This window comes from Arvicanthis niloticus, chromosome 3 (assembly GCF_011762505.2).
Source record: "Arvicanthis niloticus isolate mArvNil1 chromosome 3, mArvNil1.pat.X, whole genome shotgun sequence".
NCBI classification, from domain to species: domain Eukaryota; kingdom Metazoa; phylum Chordata; class Mammalia; order Rodentia; family Muridae; genus Arvicanthis; species Arvicanthis niloticus.
In genome coordinates this window covers 45,003,241-45,023,448 of record NC_047660.1, presented here as the reverse complement: position 1 = coordinate 45,023,448, position 20,208 = coordinate 45,003,241, and the positions used below count along the sequence as shown (strand labels likewise).

At 39.9% G+C, this 20,208-nt stretch overlaps 1 protein-coding gene across 6 annotated transcripts in view; it reads right to left on the bottom strand.

Annotated features, from left to right (window-relative positions):
• Lrrc63 (leucine rich repeat containing 63) overlaps positions 1-20,208 on the bottom strand; it is a 42,787-nt gene that overhangs the window by 9,070 nt on the left and 13,509 nt on the right. For 5 of the 6 annotated variants that reach the window (XM_076930719.1, XM_076930720.1, XM_034497560.2 and 2 more), the window contains exons 7-8: positions 12,058-12,194; positions 2,646-2,729 (exon numbers count right to left, since the gene is read on the bottom strand). In XM_076930719.1, coding sequence (XP_076786834.1) covers positions 2,646-2,729; positions 12,058-12,194 — 221 coding nt within the window. The remainder of the gene's footprint in view (positions 1-2,645; positions 2,730-12,057; positions 12,195-20,208) is intronic. The other variant, XM_076930723.1, reaches the window with a different exon arrangement.

The following is a 20,208-nucleotide window of genomic DNA, read 5'->3' as shown; positions in this document are numbered from 1 at the left end:
TGCCAAGCAGGTTGTAACCCACAGGTTGAGATCTGCTGCTTTGAGGAAAGATGTTGGTAAAGGAGAAGACTGACTACTTAGCAGCTTTTGAACTCCCACTGTCCTGAGCACCAGGACCAAAATGGCTGGCTGTCGGATACATAGTCCATCCCTCCCATCCCACAGACTCTGAGGAGCTACAGGATGATCTTCGGCGATGGCCCTGGTTTAGATGCAGACTCAGCCAGGGTTGTTTAAAAAATAGTTTGTAGTAGATATTTTGCTCTCTCAAGCCTCACTGAAGTCTATGCAAGAGAGGAAACATTTCCACCAACAGTGTGGCAAAGGGATGCTGCATGCTGCCATGTCTGGTGCTAAAAGGGAGTGGTGTGACTGTTCCAAACAAATGGCTGTGATTGTTCCAAATTTCCCTTCTGGTGCTGTATAAGCAGGGTGCTCAGGCTCAGAGAATCCACTGGCAAGACACTCTCCTGTGTTTCCTTCCATGATGTTTGACCATTATGCCTGATAAAGGGCTTCTCTTTAGTGAATTCTTTTTGGTTGTTTTCAGTAGTATGGGCCCAGTGGGTTACAAGGAAGGACAGATGCAAAATCCTGACAGTGGAGTGTCAGCTCCAGAGCAAGACAGAGGGTAGCAGATGGAGAGAAATAGCAAGAGAGGGTGGAGACCTGCGATAAACCCAGGAGAAAAGCTGCAAGGAACCTCAGAAGAAAAACTGCAGACACTGGTCATCAACAGTGTTCCAGAGAGACACCTCAGCCCTCAGCCCAGGTGGGCTGTAACCCTGCTGCCGCCGGGAAGCTGAGGGAACCCTGATGCCTGGCATGCCTGGAAGCTGTGCCAGCTACAAGCAAGGGCCAAGGAACACTGACTTCCTAAGCCCACTTAAGAGCTGTGGCATTTGCAAGAGGAGAGGGAACATTTGGAAACACAAAGGGAGCCAGTAACCAATTAGGTGAGCATGGTTGGTCAAGCTTCAGAATGGATAGAGCAGGGGTGTGGGGAAGATAGGCATGGGGGTGGGGTGGGGAACAGTATCCTGAACACATCACCAACAAGAAAGGAACAGGTACAGGGTAAAATAAACACAGAAAAGTGAACTGTGTCTATCATAACAACCATGCATAGTCTGGATTATCCTAGTAAAATATAAGGATTACCACACGAAACTTTAAACAATTTGGTAGAAACATTAGAAAACCAGAGGAAAACATTTTAATTTTTTTTGAAGATATGACTGTGTTCCAAGAAAATTAATCAGGCAGTAAGAACTAATAATAGAATTTGGTCACACAGCTTAGTTTTTAAAATTAGTCTAAAATAGTACATCTTTTTTATTCTGTATTTACCTTAATCAGATGATATTGGAAGTAAAAGAAATATTATATGTAGAAACATAATTATGAATTACTTGGAGACAGTTACTACAGAAGTTAAGTGAATCACAAACTGCTGTGAAGGGCATACAGTAAGATTTGAGGGGCTGGACAGATGGTTCAGCAGCTAAGAGCACATGCTGCTTTTGCTGAGGACCAAGTTCCATTTCTAGCACCCATGTCAACTGGCTTACAACTGCCTGCAACTCCAGCTCCAGGGAACTCAACGTCTCTGGCCTCCCTAGGTGCCTGAGCTCACATGCACAAAACCTCACATAGATACACAGATATGTAATTTAAAATAAAATGCTAAAAGATTTGAAAGATTAAGAGTATATAATGTTTTAGGTTTTAGTTTCATCATTTATGTGTGTGGTGTGTGTGTGTGTGTGTGTGTGTGTGTGTGTGTGTGTGTGTGTACATGTGTGTACAATGTGTATGCAGTGCCCTTAGAGGCCAGAAGAGGGCATCAGATGCTGGAACTGGTGTTTCAGGCAGTTGTGAGCTACCCAATGTGGGTGTTAGAAACTGAAGTTGGGTCCAATGGAAGAACAGCAAGTGCTGTTAACCACTGTGCTAGCTCTCTAGCCCATACAGTATGTTTTAAAGTAAAAAATAAATATTATCAACAAAAATTTTGTATAACTCAAGACAACTGCAATTACTGTGTCAAGTTTGTGTTTATGTGTGCTGTGGCAAGTATATATAAAACCATCTTAAAGATTATAACAAAACATCTTTCCTATTAGTTGTTATTGTAAATTCACAGTAGAAGTAAGACACAGAGCCATGCAAGGTGGCGCACACCTTTAATCCCAGCACTTAGGATGCAGAGGCAGGCAGATCTCTGTGAGTTGGAGGCTAGCTTGGTTTACATAGTGAGTTGCAGATCAGCCAGGGAGACATAGTGAGAGCCTGTCTCAAAACACTATAGGACACAGATGAATTCAAGGCTTTTGTTAATCTGTATAGAAATTTGATTGTGTGTGTGTGTGTTGACATTGAAATGTATAAGAACCATATATATCTACACCAGAAAGTAAACAAAAATAAAAGCTTATTATATTTTACTTTTAAAATATCATTGGAAATACATCTTGCAGAAACTACATACTAGATATTCAAATTACATTTGAAAATAAACTCCACAATCACATATTATATTTTGTGACTGGAACAAATGAAAAGACTAAGGTCTTTGTCATTATCGTTACCAAACATCCTTAATGAGACGGTCATTTACTGTGCATCTGTTACTTTGCAAATACCTGAGTCTCTGGATTTCATTGGGAATATTTTCAATTTCATTGTAGGAAATATCAAGCTCCTCAAGATAATTCAAGCAAAATAACCTTAAATAGAAACAACAATGAATTATGAAAGAGACTATTCATCACCACTGGAAATTAAGAAATTTACAAGTTAAGTATTTTCCCACGACACTGAGAGTTACATCAACTTCTTTTCATTGTAGGCAGTATACATTCCATGAACACCTCTGAAAATGGTGCTGCTGTCTGTGAAGCCTGGGCTGACATAATTTGGTGTGGAAAAACCTCACTTAACAAAAAATAACTGAGAACCTTTTATCATCTGAAGGTTTTTCTTGGTCTTTACTTTAGTTTCTTGCTTGAATTCTGGAAACACCAGGACCACACCATCCCAGACAGTTCAGGAGCCACATCAGCCGCTGCTGGAGGGACTGGGTCTTTCTAGAGGCTTCACATAGCATCTCTCATGTCTCTCCTAGCTTCTCAGGGTTCCTTGAAATCCCAGCCTGCCCCTGACTTGCAGCAGCATTTGTCTCTGATTTCACAGGGTCTCCTTCCACCAGTCACTAGACCCAGGGCCGGTCCTTACTCAGGATGACCCCATTTAATTTGACAGGCTGCATTTATATATTATAACTACAAGTAAGGTCACATTCTGAGATTTTGTGTGGACATGGACTTTTGAGATCTCTGTTCAACCCAAGTGTATTGGACTTTCCTAGTGAAATAACTTTGATATTTTTCTTTGAATCAAGTTAAATGACCAAAATAAGAAGTAAAAGATATAATGGATCTATGGCACACAGCCACAGCAATGTGAGTCTGTCTCCTAGGGGATGTAAATGGAAACCATTTTTGAAGGCTAGAATTGAACAGCTAAATATGATATTGGACATAATCCCTGGAAACGCGCCCCCCATTGTGTGTATATTCTCAAAATCTGCCTCTTTCCACACAAACAAACTTGAACCATTTCTTCCATGCCTAAGGCACTGTGAGCACAGGATTTCACTAACCTCCCACTCTTTCAGCATGGCCAATAAAGATCTTCATGGTTCCACACTTGACTACTTTCCTGAGTTGCCTCATATCTCCTATCCCATAATTCCCTATGATACACTATTTGTTTGCTAAAAGTATCTGAATTAATAGTTCTTACATATCTCCAAATGTCATGCTGCATCTGCCCAAATTTGACTCTTTGGTCATTTTCTTCTCATATTTGAAATCATAAAACAGATGCAACCTCTTACACAGATCTCTTCTGCAATCCTTTCAACTGGAAGAACTGACACTTCTGAGTGTCAGCTTACTTCTTGGCCCCTGTAATACTGAACAACTATAAGGTTCCAGAGACCAGAAATGACATCTTTTGTTTCTATCTATCTAATCTAGGAATAAACCAGAAGTGAATGAACCCCAGTTAATCTAAACCCCTTCTCTCTGAGAAACTGTTGACATTGATTTGGAAACTGTAAGTGTCTTAGGGTTTTAACGCTATGAACAGATACCATAACCAAGTCAAGTCTTATAAAGGACAACATTTAATTGGGGCTGGCTTATAGGTTCAGAGGCTCAGTCCATTAACATCAAAATGAGAGCATAGTAGCATCTAGACAGAACTGAGAGTTCTACATCTTCATCTGAAAGAGGCTAGTGGAAGACTGGCTTCTAGGCAGCTAGAATGAGAGTCTCAAAGCTCACACCCACAGTAACCCACCTACTCCAACAAGGCCACACCTCCTAATAGTGCCACTCCCTGGGCCAAGCATATACAAACCATCACAGTAAGATAAACGTTTTTGATTCAGTGGTCAAGCCCCAACTTCTTTTTCACTCCAGTAAAGAAAATGTTGATAGTATCTACTCAGTTTTTTAAACTTAAGATCATATTTTACTTTCTTTTTTTTTTTAACCTCAGGAAGTTCCTCTCTGCTATCAGTGGACCATAGAGATCTTCTCCTTCACACTTCTTTTCCCTCCCTTATCCCATTCTCCTAGCCACCAACTCCAGGAAGAATTTCCCGCTTACCCACAGGCTATTCTGGTCAGGGAGGTAGGTAGGCTAGTTGCAGATCTTCACCTTTCCCTTAAATCCTCCAAATCCAGTCTCTCAGTCTCATCCACAGCTCCATAGTAAACCACTTGTTGTGGCCTCTCTGCACTCTCAGATCCTGGTTGATCACCCTGATTTCCCTGTAGACCCCTCTAGCCCATCCCCTTTCCTAAGTGTTAGCTCCCAACGCCTAGAAACACATTTTATCTGGAAACCTCAGTGGCCACACCTATCAGGATTCCAGCAGAATGTCTTACTAGGCAACAAATAGCTACCACATTCTCCTAAGAAATAGAGAGGAAATAGAAACCAAGGGACAAGGGGTGAGCAATCACCCACCCAACAAAGACAAGACCAGATATCAGAACCTAAAACAGTAGTCTTTCCAAACCCTAGATACCTAGATGCCAGCATAAAAACACAATTAGTAACAGTCAGGAGAATATGTCTCCACCAGAGCCCAGCAACCTTACTGCAGCAGGCCCTGAGTGTTGCAATATAGCTGAAACACAAGAAAAAAAAATCTTACAATAACCTTATGAATATGGGAGAGGTCTTTAAAGAAATAAATAAATCTTTTAAAGAAACCTATAAAATACCTATAAACAGTAGAAGAAAATGAATAAAATATTTTAAGATCTGAAAGTAAAATAGAACTGGTAAAGAAAACCCAAAGTGAGGGAAATCTGGAAATGAAAAATTTAGGAACTCAAACAGTAACCTCAGAGGCAAGCCTCACCAACAGAATATAAGAGACAGAAGAGAAAATCTCAGGCATTGAAGACACAATAGAAGAAATAGATACACCAACTGGGACACTATGAAAAGACCAAGTTTAAGAATAATAGGAATACACAAAGTAGAAGAAACTCAAGTCAATAGTACAGAAATATTTTCAACAATATCATAGAAGAAAAATGTTCTAACCTAAGGAAGGAGCTGCTTATCAAAGTACATAACAGGATCCATATATACAAAGTAGCATACCAGATACTAAATAAACATGATTAGAAAAAAATACATATATTGTCAACACATAATAATCAAAACTCTTAAATGTAAGAACAAAGAGAAAATATTAAAAGCTACAAGGGGGAAAAACCAAGTAATATATAGAGACTTATTAGAATAACACCTGAATTCTCTATGGAGACTCTAAAAGCTAGAAGGCCCCAGACAGATTTTCTACAGACTCTAAGAAACCACAAATGCCAGTCTAGACTACTATACCCAGCAAAACTTTCAATCGCAATAGAAGAAGAAACTAAAACATTTCATAATAAAACAAAATTTAAGAAAAATCTATGTACAAATCTTTACTTACAAGGAAAGGATAAGAAAAAAAAAAGGGGGGGGGGACTCCAACCTAACAGGTTAACCACACTCAAAAATCAATACTGTTTATTGACTTCTCACCTCAATGGTCTCAATTCCTCAATAAAAAGACAAAGACTAATGGAATTGATGTGAAAACAGAATTTTTCCTTTTTTGCTTCCAGGAACACACCTTAATATCAAGGATAGACATCACCTTAGGGTAAATGGATGCAAAAGGTAATCTAAGCAAATAGATCTAAGAAGCACGCTAGACTAGCCAAAAGAAACTTCTGAGAAAAGATATATCACACCAAACATTACTTCAGAGTAAATAGAAAAAGATATTCCAAGTAAATGGACCTAAGAAGCAAATTGGTGTTGCCATTTTAATATCTGACAAGAGAGACTTCAAACTAAAACTAATTAGGAGGAGATAGAGAAAGATACTGCATACCCATCAAAGAAAAACCCACCAAGAGGACTTTGAAATTCTTAACATCTATGCATCGAACACAAGGGCAGTCAAGTTCATATATAAAAAAATCCTTCTATTGCATTCAAGAAATTCACTGTTACATCAAGAATAAATAGTACTTCAGAATAAAGTGTTAGAAAAAGATATTCCAAGAAAATGGACCTAAGAAGCAAGCTGGTGTAGCCATTTTAATCTAACAAAATAGACTTCAAACCAAACTAATCAAAAGAGATGGGGAAGGACACTACATACTCATCACCAAGATGACATTTCAATTTTTAACATTTTTTAAATTTAAAGCTATTATACTTTAAAAGGTTTATTTATTTATTTATTTATTTATTTATTTATTTATTTATATGAGTACACTGTAGCTGTCTTCAGGCAAATCAGAAGAAGGCATCAGATCCCATTACAGATGGTTGTGAGCCACCATGTGGTTCCTGGGAATTGAACTCAGGATCTCTGGAAGAGCAGTCAGTGTTCTTAACCACTGAGCCGTCTCTCCAGCCCAATTCTTAACATGCTGAACATGTAGAAACACCACTATAGCTTAAATCACATATTGACTCTCACACATTGATAGTGGGAGACTTCAGTACCTGACTCTCACCAGTAGACAACTCATCCAGAAGAAATGTAAAGAAATGCGGATGCTAAATAATATAACAAATCAAATGGTAGACTTAACAGATACTGACATAACTTTCACCCTGGTACCAAACGACAAATAAGAACACCAACCCAGCAAAACACATTCATCAACAATGGCGTTTGCTTGCAAGATATATTAGTGCAGCAGCAGCACATGGCTTGTAGGGGTAACCAACCAATATCTGATGTAGCTAAAGGCCTACTCTATGAGATGGAACCCATACCCAACACTGCTTCAGTGACCAACAACCTGAGACTAGATAGCCCAGGGACCTAGGGTAAACCCAAGTACTACTTAAGTAACATAGCAATAAATTGATTTCTAATGACATTCTGCTATACTCATAGACCAGTGCCTTGCTCAGCCACCATTAGAGAAGCTTCCTCCTGTAGTGGATGAGAACAAATACAGAGACCCATAGACAATACGCACAGAGTGAGAGATCTTGGTCCAGTCAGTTTAGATAGGATGTCTCTATCACATCCCTCCCCTCGGGTATCAGAGACCCCATTAGTAGAGGTGAGGGAAAGAATGTAAGAGCCAGAAGGGATGAAAGACACCTGTGAAACAAGGCCTTCAAATCAACATGGGCAAAACTTACAGAGACTGAGACAGAAACTTACAGAGACCAGATCCTTTGTGTGTGTGTGTGTGTGTGTACACACATATATAAATGGCTTCCAGTTTAGCGGTTTTATGGAAGTCTTCAGTGTGCAAACAAATGGGTCTCTGATTCTTGTACCTACTCTTGGGTTCTTTTCCTTCTCTCTCTCTCTTTTTTTGTCTTATTCAGTTCCAATGTGTTAGTTTTTGTTTTATCTTACTATATTTTATTTTATTATTATCCCTTAGAAGCCTGTTTTCCAATGAGAGACAGAAAGGGGGTAGATCCAGATGGGAGGTGAGGTGTGGTGAGGAGAAAGTGGGAAGAGTAGAAGGAGGGGAAACTATAACTAGGATATATTATGTGAGAAAAAAATATTCTCAATAAAAGGAAAAAAAGGACTTCCAACACTCTGACATTTTATTTTGTTGTAGAAATGTAGGTTGGGTGTGTGTGTGAAAAAGCTTTAGAAATAACTGGAAGAATTTACAAAACAATTTACAAGATGTTTTTTCTTTGATTTTTGTAGTGTTGTTGAAATCAAGTGCACTTTCTCTAACCTTCCCAATAGAAACTGACGTCAAGGATGTGAGTGGCTTGTCAGTCTTCCAGCAGCTATGATACTTGGGGACCACTGTGCCTTCTCAACTGCTGTACATGGATCTCCTGCAACTAGAAAGATCCAGCTAGGGATGGGGAAAATACAGTGCAAGAACACCATCATATTTTTTAGAAAACTTAGTCTCTCAAGTAACATAGCTGAGGAAGAATAGTGTTAGCATTTAAAAATCTTAAGTAAAAATTCTGACAAGTAATAACAGAAAATGGCAACCTATTTCATTTCTTGAAATGTAGCCCAGGCAGGCCACAAACTCCCTTTGTGACTTTGGCTCTGACCACTTGGGTTTCATCTGATTGGGTTTCTCTGTTGTATTTCACTGTCTCCATCATCCTCCTATGAAAGGACCAGCCCACTCTTCTTCGGTGCCACATCAGGCTGCCTTTGCATAGCCCAAGTGTTTCCTTCACTCTGGTCTCTGTGATTTCCTCTTATCTATCAGTGTGCAGTGCATTGCTCTGTCTCCTGAGATATCTGTTTTAAGAAGAGTGCACATTTATCCAAAATATCTAAAAATCTGACACTTCCAACAAAAATTTCTATTATCGACTGCGATTTTATTTGTTGCACTACACTAAATTTCAGAGGCACTTGGGACCCAAAAGCTAGGATTTCTAAGTCAGTATGCGCATGTCACATAATAGCTGTTAATGGTGGGGAAAATATTACATATAATTAGATTTTCCACATGTGTGTAGTATGTTCTATGTATTCTGTGATATTGAGATTATAGACAGTTTAGTGTGTCTGACGTGCTTAACGTGTATTTTTAATTAAATTTATGACAGTTAAAATATTTGGAGATAAGGGTATCACATTTCAATTTTTAAAAGCATTTTTAACTCAATCTACTGTGTCATTAAGGCGTTTGCATAATGTCAAACCATAGTGGGACAAAGTAAACTTAAAATACAGAAAGCGCCAGGCAGTGGTGGTGCACGCCTTTAATCTCAGCACTTGGGAGGCAGAGACAGGCGGATTTCTGAGTTTGAGGTCAGCCTGGTCTACAGAGTGAGTTCCAGGACAGCCAGGGATATACAGAGAAACCCTGTCTCGAAAAACAAAACAAAATAAAAAAAAAAAAATACAGAAAGCTTTTCTGTATAGCATTAAATAAAAAGTGTACAACCTTCTTTGTTTTGGTTAATATATACCAATGAGTCAGAATTCCTATCTTCAGCATAGAACTTTCCTGTGAGTTTAATATATCTCAGCACAGCTTTATGGTAGAAAACACAATGCAAAACAACCACAGTGGTACATGCTTGTTATCCCAGCACTTGGGAGGCTGAGGTGGGAGCATCACCACTTCTGGGATAGCCTGGGTTATTTAACAAGACCATGTTGGGCCTTGGATGAAGTAACTCCATTTAACCTGCACCCTTCAATCATGGTAGAGGGCGTGATTAACAGGTCTCCACCTCCAGAGATTTAAATATTAATGAGTTATCTAAAGGGGGGCGTAGCTAATTAAGTTATTCTCTCCCCTAATCCCCCTTCCTATAAAAGCCAGGGGAGCCTGGCTACCATCTACACCCATTCACCACGCCATGAACATAAAAGCTTTGGAAAACTGGACTCCACGTGTCTCCTGGGCCTGCCGCTGCCAAGTTCCCAGCTTTTGAAAACCCGAGCCTTCCCTATGCAGCCCTGCCAGCCTGCCCTCGGCAACTGCATGAATGTGGGACCCTCCGCCGGCGGTGTGGACCCCGCTGCCGGACTGCCGTGGGAACCTGCCGACGGACCCTTTCCAACAGACCATGCTTAAAGAACAAAGCCTCAACTACTCTGATAGTCCCCAGCTAGTGACCTTGAATTCTGGTTTGTTCCCACATATCCATTCTGGCTCAAGTGTGACCTAAAACAGAAGTTGGCTCCACTGCTGGCCTATAGAACGCCCCATGGTGGCCAGCCCTTGTATAAAGTATACATTCCTTCACTTATATCACAAAGACCAATTTACCACTTCAGAGCCCATTTCTCACCATTTGGCTCTTCCTTGTAGGCTGCAAAATTTAGCAGTTTGTATTTCCTAACCTATGTTATATATGGCCCATATAAGTCCGTTCAAGAAACACCTATTCCATTCATGGAACGACTATTCTTTGCTTGACTCATGAGATGGAGCCAACTCAAACCTTGCATTTAGTTAAGTATCTGCTCTTCCAGGGAGTCACTCTGGTCCTGCAGAATGGGTTTCAAGTCACCACTTTCCTATATACAAAGTTTACAATGCACATCTCTGCAATTTTATGTTGCTAATTACACCCACTTGTCTATCTTCCTAGCAGACAGTGAGAGTGAGCCCCAGCAGTGCACAGTAGGTGTGTATACAGACATCTGCTGATGCACAAGACTGAAAGTGTAATATCCACCATGCATCTGGGTAACTACTACTGACAGCAACAACCAGAGTACAAAATATATCTGGGCGCAGAACTGGCTCAGGCATGCTCTAGATTGCTCGGTTCAACACATTCACTTGGTCTCAGTGAATGCTTCTTTGATCCCGACACACTGCATCAAGTCTCTTTTGCTAAGCAAGCAAGACTTCTGACAGTTCTTCAGTTAAGCTCATCACCATCTTCTGTGATGTCACCACTCTCTGGATGAGCTTGTACTGTCCACACACTTCCAGTCACGTCAGATGCTGCTCTAAACTGTCTTTGAAATGATTAAGGTTTTCCTTTTAGTTTTTTTTCCCATTCCATGCTGTAAATCTGCCTTTGATATATGTACATGCCCGATTCTATTTAACAAAAACATAGTTCCTTGTGTTAGAAATACGGTGTTTAAAGTAGCAGCTGAAGCATTTTATTGCGACCAGTGGCTTATGAAACCTTGTCAATGTTTAAAAATGAAAAAAGTTGACTCTTTAATTACAGGCAAGTTTAAGTCCCCATAGGGATTGTTACATTTTCAGTGACAGTTAAGACTACTTAAAGTATGTAATTATGATTACAGATGATTTGTTATGAATTCCTATTTAGGTGCTGTCTGTTCACATGCATGTATATAGCTATGTGTACATACTAGTTATGCGTAGTGTATACTAGTATTCACATTTACATGGACACACACACACACAGACAACCTTAACCTACTACATTCAATTTGTTACGGGAACAAGTATATTGATTAAAGTTTTAGTTTAAGTTTTTCCTTGGGAGTTAAATAACCAACTCATAATTGAGAAGTCCATCTTTTATGTAAATGTCAGCATGCTTACTAGACTTGAAAGGCTCTTGGTCATCGTACAGGCCAATCTCTTTAGACTATAGATTAGAACACTGAGGGCCAGAATGGTCAAATTACTTTCTACAGACCCTCAGGTCATCATCCTCATACTTAAACCAAAAGACTCCGGCTCTGAATTCTGGGTGTCATGGTTTCTATACTCAGAAGCACCATCAATGGGTAGGCACCGGGTTCTTACCTACTTGCTATCCATTATATTTGTATTCATTAGAGCCATACTGTACCCTGTGTAGCTGAGAGGGTCTTTTTGGATACCATATTAAGAAATGAATCTGCTAATCATAGCAGAATGAGAATGTTTAAGTAATCAAAATTCTTCTAGCCACTTTCAGAAGGGAAATTGAGACTTTACTAAATAATTTATGACTAAATAAAATAAGTACAAATAATTTAGTTCTGTATCTCCCTCAGACGATCAACCTTACCCAATAGGAAGCTCTGTAATATAGTTAAAGGCAATGGAGAAAATCCTAAGGTATGTCAATAGCTGGATTTCAGAAGGAATTGATCTGATAGGATTATTTCTCATTTTCAGTACTTGTAGGTTTTGAAGATAAAGTACCTGGGGAACAGAAAAGGCAAATGTTAACTGAAATGAAAAGCATATAGCCTATCATGTGTGTTTCTATAAATGCTTTAAGCCAATACAGTAGAATCAGTATAGAAAAAAATCTTGGCTCATATTGTCTCAGTGAATGCTTTTAGAGACGACCAAGGCAGGGTTAACACTGAGTGTTAAGTAAGGAGGGAACCAGGACCCTTGAGTCATGAAGGATGCTGAGAAGTTGTGCCTTTGTCACTTCAACGGCCACAGTTATTCTTTTTAAGTGGTGATTTTATTAATTGAGAATTTTGTTTGATGAATTTTGATCATGTTCATGGTCTTCCAACTCCTCCATGTCCTGCCCCATGCACCCTGCCCCCACACCCATCTCCCTACCCACTCTACACACTTATCCTGTGACTCTGTCTGTCTCTGTCTCTGTCTCTGACCACTGAGTCTCATTTGTGTGAGACTACTTTCATATATGAAGCCTGTCCTGGGGTGTGGTTGACCTACCAGGAGTCACACCATGAATGAGAAATACCCTTCCCTCTCCTAGCAATTATCAGATACCAGTCACCTCAATTAAGGGCAGGGCTTTGTGCCTACCTCTTTTCTCCATGCTGAGATCTTGTTTGGCTTGGGTTTGCCCGGGTTTTATGCATGCTAACATGATTTCTATGACTTTACCTGCTCATCTGCCCTGCTTTTGCTGGGAAACACTCTATGAAGTCAGCTACCTCCTCTGCCTCTTAGAACCTTTCCACCACCCTCTTCTACATAGAACTCTGAGCCTTAGAGGGAGAGGTCCGATGCATACCTCTCATTTAGGCCTGAGCACTTCGGCCTCTTAATCTCTGCACACAAGAATCAGTTGAGAGTCTCTGTGTTAAATGTCACATATTTTTCTCCTGTGCCTTTGACTCAAGAATTGCCATTGCAGGGCTGGAGAGATGGGTCAGAGGTTAAGAGAACTTAATGCTTGAAGAGGCCTGGACTTCTGATCCCTGCACACAAGTTGGGAGGCTCACAACTGCCTGCAACTCCATGGGATACAATGTCCTCTCTTGACCTCCATGGATACGCTCGCACAAGTGCACATATAACATGCACACACAGAGACACAGACAGAAACACACATACACACTGTTGTGAGACAAAACTTTACCTGGGGAGACAATAACACACACACTCCCAATAGGAAGCCCACAACACACACTCCCACAACAGAACAAAGTCTGGATACCACCAAAAGTCCAATGATCTTTATTGGGGTTACTTACAGGAATATGGGTGAGGAGCAGAAAGGACTCAAAGACAGCTGAGTGACCGAAGCCAACTCAACATGGGTGACAGCTCACAAAGCTGGGAATCCGAAGCAAACTGCACAGCCTACAGGCAGCTCAACAGGCTTGGAGGGTGCGTCTTCCAAGTGGCCCAGTAGGTCTGAACCTCTTCTGGCAGCTCAGCCAGCCTCTGCTTCTTCTAGACAGCTGGGATAGCCCCAAGTCTTCTTTTCAACTTTGTTCCTCTAATGGTGACGTTCTGTAGTCTGTACTGTTTATTCTTGGAGGCAGGGCGGTGGTGGGTGGATCTGGTCAGTTTCAGGGACTTCCTAAAACTATTTTGAGGTTTTTTTTTTTTTTTCTGTTTTAAGGACTTCCCTGAAAGGATAGAATGTTTCAATCTTCGAAAAGTGCTGGAGACCAGTTGAAATCTTCTTCCCACGATTTGCCTAAGCTTGAGGAAGTGCAACTTCCACAAGGAAGTGCAGCTTGTCTGCTCCTGATATCAGAACAGCAGCTTACCTGAACGAGATAAAACCACAGGACGTCCATCCAGTGACTGACATCGATATGAGAAGGACCACAAGGATGTCCCATCAGGATGTCTCCTCAGATGGCTGACTTTGATGTGGACTGCTCTTCTTCCTCGTATTGTAACTCCTTCCCCATTTTCTTGTATAAGTTGAGAGATGCTTTCACATTAAATGAGACATTGACGAGTTTGTATTCCCTTGGTCTTGTCCTTTCTCTCGCCCATGTTCCTTTCAGGTGAGATCCCCCTTGATACCCACGAATAACTAGAACCCGCGGGTCGGGTTAGAAAAGTCCTAGATTTTGATAAACTCATATTTTCATATAAGACCATCAGGCAATGATGAGGGAGGAGGAAATAGCTCCAAAGCAGAATTCACTGTAGTTCATCAGTAGCCTGTCAGGTGTCACACTCAGATTACTTCACTGTAATCTCATAATAATTTTATGTCCATCAGTTTTCGTATGAAAATGTGAAACTGAATTGATCTGTAGATTAATGTGGAAGTAACATCAGAAGAACATCAAACCAGTGACCCTGAGATATTTGTCCATCTATACATGTCTCATATACATTTTTTCTATTGAAATTTCACAGTGCCCCCACTTTGGTTGACCCTACTCCTAAATATTTCATTATTTTTCTTGTGATTTGCTTCACCAATTTTCTTATCAAGATTATATATTGACAGTATACTAAAATGCAGTTGACTTTTTTGGTATTAACTTTATATACTACAACATTTCAGGAAATACTCATGCACTATAACCATATTTTATTGTTTTTTTTTATTATATCTGTATCATCTGCAACTGGAGATGGCTTTCATTCCTCTCTTTTCTTCAATCACAGTTTTGTATAATTTCAACATCTTAATAAAACTATGCAGTCTTTTGTTGAGATAAAATATCTACATATCTTCATGGGAGTAAATAGTTGTCAATCCATAACTATATTCAATTTTTTAAAATTTTTTTTGAATCTGGGTAGATATTACTGCTTTACCTACTGCCTTGGTTAGATGGTCTGGTGCAACAGAAGTAGCCAGGATATCCATCTCTGTCTTGTTCCTGATCTGAGGAGGCAAACTTGCAGTCTTCCATCATTAAGTATACTAGCAGTGAGGATTGTGTTGGAAGTTCGCTCTATTCCTAGATGTTGAGTGGATTTTTTTTGGAGGGAGTCATGACAGGAGCTGGGGTTCTCCAGGGATGATCTATTGAGATAGTTGTGTTTTTCCTCATTTGTATTAACTTTACATCGACCTTTCTGTGTTGAGCTGTCTAAGCGTTCCTGAGGTGAGCCTCACCTGGTGAGGCTTCACATGGTTGTGGAGCCTTTGTGTGCTATGGGTTGAAAGCATGCACTGAGGACTTCTACATGTGCAGTCATGAAATGTGCTCTGTAGTCACCATTTTTGTCATGACTGACTTCTGCTATTAGGACATTATTGGTTTAATGGTTCAAACTGGAAAATGTTCTCTCCTATTTGTTGAGTTTGTGAAAGACTGTTTTAATTCATGGATAATTGAGAGAACCCACCCATGAAATCATCTAGACTGAAGCATTTCTTTATGGGAAGTTTTAAAATTATTGTTGAATCTCCTACAAATCATTCATATTTTCCAATTGCATTCTGTGTTTACATGTTTGCAGAAATACGTTCATTTCATCTAAGCTATAAAATGGTTTGGAATAGTTATTTTAATACCTAAGTTTATTCTTGTTAGTTTTGTAGGGTGAACAGGGACCTTTCATTCTTGACTTTGGGAGTTTAAACCTTCTGTGTGTGCATGGATTTTTGTTTTGTGTTTGTTTGGTCTTTCTATGTAGTCCTTGTCAATTTTGTTAATCTTTTTAGTTTGGGCTTTATCTTTATTGTCTTCTTGTTTTCTAACTCCTGTAATAATTTCTATTATTTCCTTCTTATTTTCTCTGGGGTTTAGTTCACTTGTTTTTAATGCCTTAAGTCAGAAGGGCTTTTTTGTTGTGTTTTTAGGGTCTCAACTGTTGTTGTTGTCGATGTGAGATACTTCTTTTTCTTTTTAAACTTTTTATTGATTCTTTGTAAATTTCACAAAAGGCACCCCAATCCCACTAAGCTCCCTGTCCCAACATATCCAACCGCTGCTCTCAAAACCTCCTCCACAAAACAAAACAAAACAAAACTCCAGTCTCAAGGTGAAAGCTGAGATGTATCACACAGCTTTTTTTTTTTTCCAAACAGATTTACTGCAAATGTTTATTGTAACGAGTCATTCATTGGTCCAGTTCAAGACCTCTGGCTTCTGCTACACCATCAGTATTGGATCCTCACCAGGACTTCTTGGATATCCTGTTGTTGTCCTATGTCATGGAGATCCTGCAGCTTTGTTTCTTCAGGACTGGCCCCTTCATGCGGTTCAGCAGTTCGTAGATGGTGTAGATATTAGGGTGGGTGGACTCAAAGTTCTGGATCTGGGCCTGAGAAGTAGCTGAGTTGGTCAGCCCACCTGTTTTCCTGCTTTGTGGCAACTGGCAAGGGGCAGCATGGGCAAGGATATCACCATAGCCATGGGTAGCAGTGCCAGCTACTCATGTCAGGCTGTCCCTCACCACCCTCATGTCTCCAATTCTGCCTCTCTTCACAGTGCTCAAACTGTTCTGCTTCTCTTTCTCTCCCATCTGTCCACCACCTACTCACTCATTGCAGCGGGCAGGGCTCTATGTGTCTTCCACCTTGAGATATGTCTTTCTAACACAGACAGTTATAGCTGTACATTTCCCCTTCAGATGCACCAAATAAATGTCCACACACTGTTTCCATTGTCATTCATCTTCAAAATTCTCTAATTTTTTTATTCTAATTTGACTCATTGATTAAGAATTAGTTGCTTTGATTCCCTGGGGACCCGTGGTAGGGACCCCACTTAACTCTTTCCTGCTAAGCCTTTCAGCCTTCTCTTTTAACCCATCTTGATTCCTTTGTGCCAATTGCCAATTCCCAGAAACTCTTTCTATTAGGGATCCCAGTGGCCAAAGTGGACCAAGAACCAGGAAGACGATTTTCACTGTCCTTCCTGTCCTCCATTAAGATCACTTCCATCTTCCTTTAAGTCCCGTAAGTAGCCTGCTGGCAGAAGCCCCTCTTCCCAGCCGATCTCCATCTCCTAGGAACTCTGCCTGTCTTAGGGTTTTATTGCTGTGAAGAGATAACATGACCAAGGCAACTCTTTTAAAGGACAACATTTGACTGGGGCTGGCTTACTGGTTCAGTCCATTATCATCATGGCAGGAAGCACGGCAGCATCCAGGTAGGCATTGCTGTAGGAGCTGAGAGTTCTACATCTTGATGCAAAGGAAGACAGGAGAAGACTGAGTCCCATGTGGCTAGGAGGAGGGTCTCAAAGCCCACCCCAACAGTGACACACTTCCTCCAACCAGGCTGAACCTCCAAACAGTGCCACTCCCCGTGCCAAAGTACCATCATACTGCCTCTTGGTACAAAGCCCAACTCTATCCCACAGCCCCTCTTAGCCTTACTTCTTAGACTATCTCCATTCTTTTCTTCCATACACTGACTTTAGGAAGCACTCTTTACCAGGGAACTCAGAGCCACCACACTTGGCCTAGGATCCAGAGATTGGAACAGCAACCAAAGAACAGAACATCTACCCAGCAAAGACAAGATCAGATATCAACACCAAGAAACACAAGTGTAACTCAAGATGTCTAGACCTCAGAGCAAAAACACAAATTTGAACATCCAAAAAATTATGCCAGAAGACACATTGGCCTAAATTGAAGCAGACTCACTGCATTTAGACTAAAATCAGAAATAATGCAATAAAGATTTCTGCACTTTATGTGTATATTTAATATAGTACTTGAAATCTTAGCTTGAGCAATAAGACAATTGAAGAAGATCAAGGGAATAAAAGTAAGGAAGGAAGAAGTCAAATATCTTTATTTGCAGATGACATAGTTTCATAATAAAAGACTCTAAGAACTCTACCAGGAAACTTTTGTAAGATGTTAAACACTTTCAGTAAAGCAACAGGATACAAAATTAACACAAAAAAATTAGTTGCTTTTCTATATACACATGAAAAACTGATAAAGAAACCATGGATATAGTACCCTTCAAAATAGCCTCAAAAAGCAAACCAAAACACATCCTGGGGTAACTCTAATTCAACAAATAAATGCCTTAAATGATAAAAATTTTAAGACATCAAAGAAATAAATTGAAGAAGATATCAGAAGATGGAAATGTCTCTCATGTTCATGGATGGGTAAGATTAATATCATGAAAATGACCATCCTAACAAAAACAACCTACAGACTCAACTCAATCCCCCTTCAAATTCCAACACAGTTCTTCATAAAACTTGAAAATCAATCTTCAATTTCGTGTGCAAACAAAACAACCCCAGGATATCTAAAACAATTCTGAATAATAAAATAACTGTTGGAGGTATTAACACACCCAATTTCAAGTTGCACTAATGAGCTACGTAATGAAAAGAGCACAGACACACTGACCAATGGAAGTGAGGGCATAAGTCCACACACCCATGGACACATGGCTTTGACAACGAAACAATGATAACACAGCATCTTTAACAAACAGAGATGGTTAAACCGGATAGCAGTATATAGAAGAACGCAAATAGGTCTATCACTCTGCACAAATTTAACTCCAAATGGGTCAAGAACTACAACATATGACCTCATCTCTAAATAGGATGAAAGATAAAGGAAGGAGTGGACTTGAACTTGTTGGTACAGGAAAGGACTTTCTGAACTATACACTGATAGAACAACATTAAAACCAAAATTTATTAAGCAGGACCTCATGAAACCGAGTAGCTTCTGCATGGTAAAGGACACCATCACTGGGACAAGGGGGAAGTCTATAGAATAGGAAAAGTTTCTCACCAGTTATATATCTGATAGAGTGTATAAAGAACTAGGAAAAAAGGTAAAAATTAAGAAAACAACCCAATTTAAAAAATGGAGAACAGAACTAATCAGAGAGTACCCAAAAGATGAGACACAAAATGGTTGAGAGACACTTAAAGAAATGTTCAACCACCCAAGCCATCAGGGAAATGCAACTTAAAACTACTGTGGAACTTCATCTTACACCAGTCATCATGGGAGAAAAAAAAGTCAGCTCATGTTGGTGGGAGAGCAAAGCTGCACAGCCACTATGGAAATCAGTGTTCCTCAGGAGGCTGGAAATAGACCTACCGCAAGATCTAGCTACTCTTGGGCATTTATTCAAAACATCCTCTTACTGATATTTGCTCATACATGTTCATTGCTGTTCTATCCATAGTAGCCCTGCACTGGAAAAAGCCTAGAAGTCCACTAACTAATGAACGAATAAGGAAAACTCAGTACACTTACACAATGGAATATTATTTGGCTGTTAAAAATGAAAAATTCGGGGCTGGAGAGATGGCTCAGTGGCTAAGAACACTGACTGTTCTCCAAGAGGTCCTGAGTTCAAATCCCAGCAATCACATGGTGGCTCACAACCATCTGTAATGAGATCCGATGCCCTCTTCTGGTGTGTCTGAAGACATCGACAGTGTACTTAGATAAATAAAAATAAATAGTTAAAAAAATGAAAATTTCAGGTAAATAGATAGTTATAAAAAAATCATGAGTGGGTTAGCTCAGATCCCAAAAGACAAATATATTGCATGTTTTCTTTTATATGTAAATAATAGCTTTTTAAAGTCTTTGATATGGATATTACCATCAAAATAACTGCAAAGGTTAAGTAATTAGTAAGGCTCTAGAGGGGAGGGGAGGGGAGGATGCACCATGGAAAGGAAAATAGAAGACAATATGGAGACACAGGGAGAAACTAGAATAGGAGAATTCGATACTGAGGAGTGGAGGAGAAATGTAACGGAGGAAATATGGGGAGGGACAACTAGTGCTAAAAGTCATTTGAAAAACCATATGGACACATAGTACTGTGTGATCTTCATACATACATCTAGAGAAGGGCCCTGAATCTTACGCCACCAACTAAAGCTTTCAGTGCCAAGATTAGGTTACATCTTTTGAGTCATTGGCGAATGAATGGGGGTCCCATGGATACCTCCCACACCTCATAGGTTTTTGTCATGGTTATTGGTTGCTTTCCATAACTTAAAGGTAAGGCCATATTGTTTAAGACAATGCTTACTTATTCCATGGACCATGGAGAAGTCAA